The 8,946-nt window shown below is 46.4% G+C and overlaps 1 protein-coding gene across 1 annotated transcript in view; it reads left to right on the forward strand.

Annotated features, from left to right (window-relative positions):
- The window catches only part of RTN4R (reticulon 4 receptor), an 80,353-nt gene extending 76,721 nt beyond the window's left edge, over positions 1-3,632 (forward strand). The window contains exon 2 of the mRNA XM_035569253.2: positions 1,748-3,632. Coding sequence (XP_035425146.1) covers positions 1,748-3,177 — 1,430 coding nt within the window. The 3' untranslated portion in view covers positions 3,178-3,632. The remainder of the gene's footprint in view (positions 1-1,747) is intronic.
- The last annotated feature ends 5,314 nt before the right edge of the window (positions 3,633-8,946 follow it).

Consider the following 8,946-nt stretch of genomic DNA (forward strand, 5'->3'; position numbering starts at 1 on the left):
GGGACATGATATGTCAAAACATGACAGCCAGAATGTGTCATAATACTGCTCTCAACACACTGCCTTCCAGGGATGCTCAGCAGCTAATAATATCAGGCTCAAATTATCTCAGCATGCTGAGCTGTTATTTTTTCTCCCATGTGAATGATGATGTATAGGAGTCTCCTGTCTATATTGGACTGTTGGATCTCCACAGATTTATTAGCTGCGCTTGATGAATTATTTTTACTAGAAGGAATCTCAGGCCTAGATCCCAGCCTTTTATGACAGAAAAGTGACTTTACTATCTTGGCTTCTCTTCTTTTTTTCCTGGATTTCTGAACTCTGCTATTCTACCTTAAAGTGTAATGAGGCATCAAAATGCCTGAACAATATTTTCAGTCTTTCAAGGAAGAGAAAACCTCCCACAGCTGCTGTTTGTGCTTGGGCTGGGGCTCCCCAGTGACTGGGAGGAGTGCATCCCTTTGCCAGAGGTGCTGTAATGAGCTGGGAAGGAGACACACACGTCCCTGGTCACACATGGTGTTACACAAATGCAGCATCCCGCTGCTATGGCTGCTGCCCATTTGCTTTAGCTTCAGTATGTGGTTTAGAGGAAGTGATTTAATTACTTGCTGCTAATTGCTGGTAAAGCATTGTTGAAACTGGCCTCATTCACACTGACTCTTTCCCAGGTCCCCTTTCAGAAGCTGGTGTTGGCTGCACACCTCTGCCCTATCTCTGCCCATCTTGCAGGCCCCTCCCAAACATGCATCAGATGTGATGAATCCACATACTTCACTGTGATTCGAGGCCCCATGGTCCCTTGCAGTCCAGCTCCTGGGAAAGCAGGTGGTTGTCACCATGAAAAAATACTCCTCTCGGGGGCTCTTTAACCCCACTGGATTGCCTGCACTCTTGGGATGCACAAAACCTGCTTCTGCCTTGCAAGCTTTGAGGAACCTCTTAATCAAGGCTTGTACATGATTTCCTCCAAGAACAGCACTGCCCTCTGGAAAACTCTCTTTTCTCCTCTTCCTCAGTGGCACAGATTCAGAGGGCAGAAGAGGAGAGAGGAAGGGAAGCCCAAATGTGTGGTGTAAAGGTCTGACTATTGGAGGATGCTCTTGGCTCCAAGGCCTTTGCAGGCAGGTCTGACCTGTAAGTTATTCTGAGAATCCCTTGCAGTTATTTCTTGCAGAAAGATTGGATCAATCAGAAATTGTTCATGGAAAGTCACAGAAGCCTTATCTTACATTTTGAGTGCAGGCAGGCAAGAAGCTGATCGCACTGGATGGGACGCAGAGTTGCCCAGCACAGCTCTGCCACTGCAGGTGCTTTATCACAGCCTGAACTGTGCTAAAGGTGCCTGTGACAGAGACAAATGGCCCCTGAGGAGGCAGCCCCTTTGCTCAGAGGTAAGCTCCTTAGAACCAGGCTTATTTTAGACATGCATTCAAGACCTATGATGCAAACACATAATGACTATCACTTACTTTTGCGACCGAAGTCAGAGGTCTCCCAAGTGCAAAAGGCCAAGGAAGTGCTCAGGATTTCTCTCTATGAGTGTGTACTGCTTTTAACTATTGTGCTAAGTGGTAGAACATTTTTAATTCTTCATTTTAACTGTTTGGCTCCTGGCATATGTTGTTTGTGGTTAATGTCAATGCACTTAGACGGGTGATTTTCAGGCTCATCTATTAGTTGCAGAGAAAAGTGCTCTCCCATGACACTGGCTAATTTGCATACTATTTTTGTTGTCCTTTAGGAAGCAAACTGCTGATTTTGGTGTTTTGCTTGAACATCCAGTCAGAAGTGGAGTCTTGCCCTGGGGCGTGTGTATGCTACAGCGAACCGAAGATTACGATAAGTTGTCAGCAGCAAGGACTGACAGCAATCCCAACAGAGATACCCATCCAGAGCCAGCGCATCTTCTTGCACAACAACAAGATAACCCTTGTGAGGTCCACCAGCTTCACCTCCTGTCGCAACATGACAATTCTTTGGATCCACTCCAACAACATCAGCCTCATTGAGCCTGGAGCCTTCTATGGACTCAGCAAACTGGAGGAGTTAGATCTCAGTGACAACACAAACCTGAAGTCTATCAATCCTGTCACATTCCGTGGTCTTGTTCACCTCCACACCTTACATCTGGATCGATGTGGGCTCCTGGAACTCTCCACAGGGCTTTTTCGGGGATTGTTTTCCTTGCAATATCTCTACCTTCAGGATAATAATCTACAGAACCTGCTGGATGACACTTTCATAGATCTCGCAAACCTCACCTACCTGTTTTTGCATGGTAACAAAATCAAGAGCTTGTCAGAGAACGTCTTTCGTGGGCTAATCAACCTTGACCGTCTGCTTCTGCACCAGAACAGAGTCAGCCTGGTTCACCGCCGGTCTTTTCATGACCTTGGGAAAGTGATGACCTTATATCTATTTAACAACAACCTGACCGTGCTCACAGGGGAAACCATGGCTCCTCTGGTGTCCCTCCAGTACCTTCGCTTAAATGGCAACCAGTGGATCTGCGACTGCCAGGCTCGATCCCTCTGGAATTGGTTTAGGCAGTTTAAAGGATCGTCTTCGGAGCTAGAGTGCCACCTTCCACCCCATCTGGCAGGGAGAGACCTCAAAAGGCTGCAGAGCTCTGATTTGGAAGGATGCGTCGACTCTTTCAACCAGATTCGAACAAGTGTTTTTAGCACTAAGACCAGGTCTGGTAAACTGCCCACCGGGAACCCTCCTCTCAGCTCCCATGATGGCTCTGTGAAGTGCTGCCAGCCAGAAATGGATAAATCTTTTATATATGAAGCTAAAGGCAAGGCAGGTCCTTCTTCCCACAGCAGCCGGCCATCCTCCAACAACCCTCTCAAGGATAAGGAGAATATGTCCAAAACCAAGTACATTGAGACAGACCGTTCCAAAAATAGCAGCAACAAGCAGATAAATGATTCCCCTTTTGGGACCTTCCCCAGCATTGTAGACCCTCCAATGACCAAGTTGAAACCAGAGTTTCTAGAGCCTATTGAACCTTCCACAGTCCCAACCAAAAAGAGGCAGGGCTGCTCTAAAAAGAACAAATCAAAGGCCCAGTGCCGCCTCACCCAGCAAGGAAACAGCTCCACGTTACAGCTCAGCCTAAGCCTTTTGATCCCTCCCTTGGTGTGGAGCTTACTGTTATTCTGCTAAAATTAACTCTTTTCCTGGGTTGATGACACTTTAATACAAGACTTTTGCTGACCTCCATAAATGTTACAAACGAAAGCAAACTACCATTCACCCTGAGAAAGCTTTGTTACACAAAAGTTAACTGGATGCCTTTATAAAAAAACAAACAAACAAACAAACAAAAACAAGACATAAAAAAAAAAGACAGACACCGAGATGTACATAATTTATTTGTCCTAAAACCTGTGAATTATACCTTTGATCTTCGGAACTGCACTTGCCCACAAAGCAGCTTTTGCTACAGCAGATGATAAAGAAATATGGTTTATTTACAGGAAAAAAAAATGTGTAAGAAATGCTCTGAAAAGAATGTCTAAAATTTGTTTGTAACTTGACATCACACTAAACAATATTGCAGGTTCCCATTTGCAGAGGTAATGAATTTGATGCTGTTTTAATCCTATGTTTATGAATATTGCAGTTTTTCCGTATTCATTCCATCACACCATGTTTACGGGCAGCATTTGTTAAAGAATGCTACCTTTTCCTTCACAAGATTGCAGTATATATAGATATGCATTTTATTTTACTTGTGTACAAGTATACAAAAAATATAAAATAAAGATTTCTTTTTCCTAAGTGGTTTTCTTCTGCAAGGGATGAAATATGCTAAATGACTTAAAAGCTGAAAAATTAAAAGGGTGTTGAGTAACCTCCGATCTGAAGGCAGGCTGAGCATTTAACATGACAGTAATAAATAAGATAAACCCAGCACAGTTATGCAAGCTTAATTGGTGCCAACAAAGGGTTTCTTTGCACAAAACATGTTCTGCTGATGCTCCTGCTTCCCTTTGAACTGTCCCACATGCTCCCACAACACCATTCATATTTCAATATGCTCAGAATAGCAGGAAATGTTAGCCGAGCCCCTCGAAGCTGAGGACTCCAGGTTGCAGGTAGAGGTAAACTGTCCCAAGAAGTCAGACAGGGACATTTTTCTTCTGCCTGCACAGATGACTAGACTAAGCTCTGTGAGTAATGAATGAGAAGGTGGTTGCAGAGCACAGCAGTGCTCGGGCATGGATTTATGAAATGAGGTGTGACTCCAGACATGCAGCTCCTGGCCTGGCAGCTCAGGCCACGCTGGCTGTGCGGGAGAGCTGGCATCCATTTGTGGCTGTGCCCACAGTGGTGCTTCACGTGATCGCTGTGCAAGTGACTTCATCTTCTATCTGACCCCCATCTTTGACCTCAGGATGTTATGAAAATAAATCAGCTGATGTCTGGGTGTCCCCATACCACATCCTGGGCCATGAAGTACCTGTTTAGGTCTAGCTGTGTACTCCTTGCACAGCAGACAGCCCACTGTGCACTCCGTAGGTACACAAGGTTATGACAGGGTTGTGCAGAGAGTTTGCCAGGAGTTTGCTTTCCTTATTAAACTGTAGATTTTCTTCTGTGCTCCTCGCTCCAGGAAGAGTGTTGTGGTGTTGTTGTCTATACATGCAAGACCAGTCTGTCATGCACATACTATGCTAAACAGGAAGACTTCATGCTCACATGTTGACCAGATAAGAGCAAGAGCTGTGTCAAGGTCCTAGAAACATGTGCTAGAGGACTATGTGTGTAAGTGAGGATGAGGGTCTCCAAGCTGCCTGGGCACCACTGAGGTTCGCAGCATGGGGACCAGTGCTCAGCTTCCTAGAACAACTGCACATGGAGGAGGGAGGGACCATCACAAGCCAAGAGAGAAGGACAACAGTACGGCCAGCACTTAGTCCAAGCCCTGCTCTAGTCATGAATAGTCATGAGGAGGGGAGGGCAACCATGGGAAGGAGCAAAGGAGGGTGGTTGGGTGGCTGTGATGGTGCATGCTGTTAAGCTGGCGTGACAGTATCTGAGACCCACCTGCAACAACTTCACAGGGTGTTGCTGGGTACCTTCACGTGTTGCTGGGTACCTTCACTGTCTGCCACAGCCAGTTTCCACCCCTGTGAGTGACAGGAAGGTCAATGCCCAAACAGTTGCAGTTGTGATCTGTCTCTTCCAAATCCATCACTGGGCCTGCCAAAAAGATGTGGCATAGACCCATGCTGGTCAGCAGCTCACTCTTGGCACTGAGACGGGGACTGATCTGCCAGTACCAGGTGTGTCACTGGGCAAGAGATGCTGTGGAGCATGGCCTTGGGATCACAGCAGATCTGCTGCCATCCCAGCTCCATGGCCTTATTTCTGCATATAAGCCAAGTGGTTTTCTGTTCAAATGCATTGTTCAGCCCAAAGGATGAAGCAAGAAGTCAGTGCCCTGTGCTGGGATCCCCAAGTGCCTTGATAATCTAGATATGGCCCTGACAATCCCTGCGCCTGCATGCTTGTCCAGTGTTCATACACACAGGTGAGTGATCATTACATTACCAACTTCACTCTGCCATACTAGGTTGGATTTCTCCCCTTCATGCCAGTACTGGATGTTTTCTGGGGGTCCTGCATGCCCAAAGCAGGTTCTGTCCTCTCCTACACAAACAAAACATCTTTCAGAGTATTGGGGGGTTCAAATTTATAGCTGAAGTGGAAGCACAGTAGCGGAGAACAGCTCAGCCTGGCTTGGCCACAGGATCAGCAGCACTTCAAAGCCCATAGAAAAGCCAGGAGAAGAACTGCCAGATGCTGTGCCAGGTTGTTGTAGAAACTTCCATTTTGGTCACAGCCTCAGGTTCCACCACAGTTCTTTTTGAAATAGTCAGTAAGTCTTGTGGTCAAAATGCTTGGATGGATACCTACAGATCTATGAACATGGGGAAACCAGATGAAGTGGCAAAAGTCAGAATGAACCTGAGCTAGAAAGGACAATGGCTGCATGTTGTGGAATTTCCCCATGACAAATAAATGGGCCCTGAACAGAATTGAGATTTGGGTTGGTCTGTGCCTAAATCAGTATCACGGGTACTTCAGTTTTAATGCTCCCTGTGGTTAACACAAAGCAGACAAGCACATCACTATTGCTTACCCTGCATGGACTAGGAGTTGCTTTATGCCAACCCAGTGACACTCTTCCTGCTTTCTAGAGCTTGACTCTGCCATGCTTTCAGTGGCTCATAGGACTATACATTGGCCATAAGCCCAGAAGAATCCCTTGTGCTCATTTCCTAGATTTCCCACTGTCCAGATGCCAATTTCTCTGTTTACAGACATCAGAAGGCCATTTGAAAGACATATTATTGAAGAAAGGGATGCAGTGGACAGCAGAAATACCTGTAGAAGGTTTGAAGAGTGAGAGGGTGAGCTCTGACATAGGTGAGGGTGGGGTGTATGTGAAGAGGGCAGTCTCCTTTTTTTTTTTTTTTTTTTTGGTGCTTTGCTGGGGCTGGCACAAGACTTCCAGATGTGCCTAGATCTATTTTATACTTGGATGTCACTGAGTTAAGTGGGATTTACCCATCAGGGCTCAGGAACTTGTTGACTGTTCCTCATATCATGATGCCTTCTCTTTCTTCCTTTCTTGCTGTTCAAGTCACAGTCAATTTTCTGCTCAAGTCCTTGATTGCCAGGGGTGAAATCAAATCAACAAAGTTAAGGGATGAAGTCTAGGCTGTCCTGGGAAGAGTGGGCTCCTCATCACAGAGTCGCAGAGCTCTGCATGTAGTGTCCTCTGTGCCTTACCATTGCACAGACCCTCGATAACGCAGAGCCCACTGTAAAAACACAGTGGTGGAAAGACATTGTGTTCATGCTCACTTCTCTGACAGCGTTTGACGACACAGCTCCACACTCATCCTTTGCTGTCTGCTCCACATTTCTCCTTGCAACAAGCAGTACTAAAAGAGAACTCCCTTTTCAAGATTTTCAGGTCCATCTGCAAGCGCCACGGGGCTCCAAGCCAGCCAGAGACATGATTCTTCTTCCCCTTCTCACAGTAACAAGAGAAGTGCTTTTATCTTCTGCCCCTGCCCTCCCATCCTTATGCGGAGGGCAGGAAGATGAGAGTGTACCTTTGCCTATGAATAGGGAAGTGGAGTCCAATAACACGTCCTTAGGTGGTAATTTGTCCCATCCTAGTGCAGGTGTGGTGAGCCATGCTCCAGAGGTCCCCATCTCTCTTTCCCATGTTGCCAAGTTGCAACATCTGACATGGAGACATTTCATGTAAAAGTGATTTCATCAAACTGTTTTTGAAAGCTTTCATTTTTCTTTTTATTTCTGGATAACTGTGATTCACCAAGATCAAAACTTTACACAGGGCTTCTGTGGCTTTGACATCATTTCCATCAGCAAGACTTTTTTGATCAAAGCGATAGAGAAGAGAGGCGTAATGTGGTGTCAAAGAAACCCACCAATGGTCTGGTTCATAAGAAATCCTAGATGTTGATTGGAAAGGACTTAGATGCTCTGATCCATGGAACTCAAGCAGTTCTATTGTAAGCTGGGGTATCCTGAAGATTCCTCACTTTCCCTGTCCAGTGTACCTCCAAGGCCTCAAAAGATGATCTTGCTGGGTCTGTGCACTGAAAGTACCTCCTAGGTCTGGGTCTGATCCTCATTGCTATAGCTGCTGCAGTGAGCTTGCTGGAAACACATCATCAGATAACCAGGAGAGGCTGGGACCATGGCCAGGCACTGGATCTTGGATAGTTTGTTCTCTGCCTGCTGCAAACAGCAGATTGCTTTTCCCAGCAGTGTTTCAGGAATGGGCATGCTGCTGCGTGCAGGGATCTGTACGAGCAATGCCCTGAGGTAGGCAGGCTCAGGCTGAGCTCGTGGTCACTCCTGGCTTCAGACTTTATGATTCTACAGCTGGTGGATTCATGGCAGCTGCTTTCCTCTTCTCTTGCCCAGGACATCACTGGATGTGCAAGGACATAAAAATTACCTTTCCTGCCCTTCCACTGAACCGGAGGACTCCCAGTTTCAAGCTGGACCTCCAGACAGCAGCACTCTGCATAAGTCCCCAGTCTGAAGTCAGGGGTCTGACTTCAGACAAAAATTCATAGGTCTTCTTAATGAAGTGCCTCTGGGTTCTGTTTTACCACATACTGGTTTTAAAGATCATGTTTCAAAGGTTTTCTCAGCTGATACTGAAGTCCCCATGCAACTCCTCTGTCTCTGGCGATCATCAGGGAAACACCAAATCTCACAATACTCACGACAGTGCTGTGAGGGCTGGCAATGTTGGGCCAGGGACTGGAACCTGCTCCTGGCAGTAGTCCCTGGTTACTAACAGGCTGCAAGGACTGAGAGTCTGCAAGCACCTGCTTGTAACCCTGGCCCTGGGCTGCAGACAGATACAGCAAATGCTGAGCATTTCTGCTCCGTTCTTCTCCAGTAGATCATAGAAGATCTTGGGGCCAGATGCCCCATTGCCTGTGACTGAAGGGCTGATGGCACCACTGTTACACAGGATCTGCTAAACCTCTCTAGCAGCTGGGGTTTCCTCATCTCTCTGCTCTGAACTGATTAATTTTTCTAGATGCAAACTTGGTGCATAGAAATAATAAAGGGTGGAAGGTTTTCTAAGTCCAACCTGTGTTTCTGGATTAGTTCCCTGTCATTAGGCTGTGAGGGAGAAGGGCTATTACCTTCTGCCTCCCTCTCAAAATCAGAAGAGAATAAAAAAAGCGGAGTCATTGCAAGATAGGGGTGGGCATGAGAAGAGGGAGGACAGGTAAGAGAGGAGGAAGTTTCTTAAGGCTGATAGCAGATCACTGTGTCATGATTGCAGATGGGAGACAGCACAGACTCTGGGTATAGCCGTGGGAAGGACAAGGAATATGAAATTATGCAGAGACATTCCTT

The sequence above is a fragment of the Cygnus atratus genome, chromosome 17 (genome assembly GCF_013377495.2).
Source record: "Cygnus atratus isolate AKBS03 ecotype Queensland, Australia chromosome 17, CAtr_DNAZoo_HiC_assembly, whole genome shotgun sequence".
NCBI classification, from domain to species: Eukaryota; Metazoa; Chordata; class Aves; order Anseriformes; family Anatidae; genus Cygnus; species Cygnus atratus.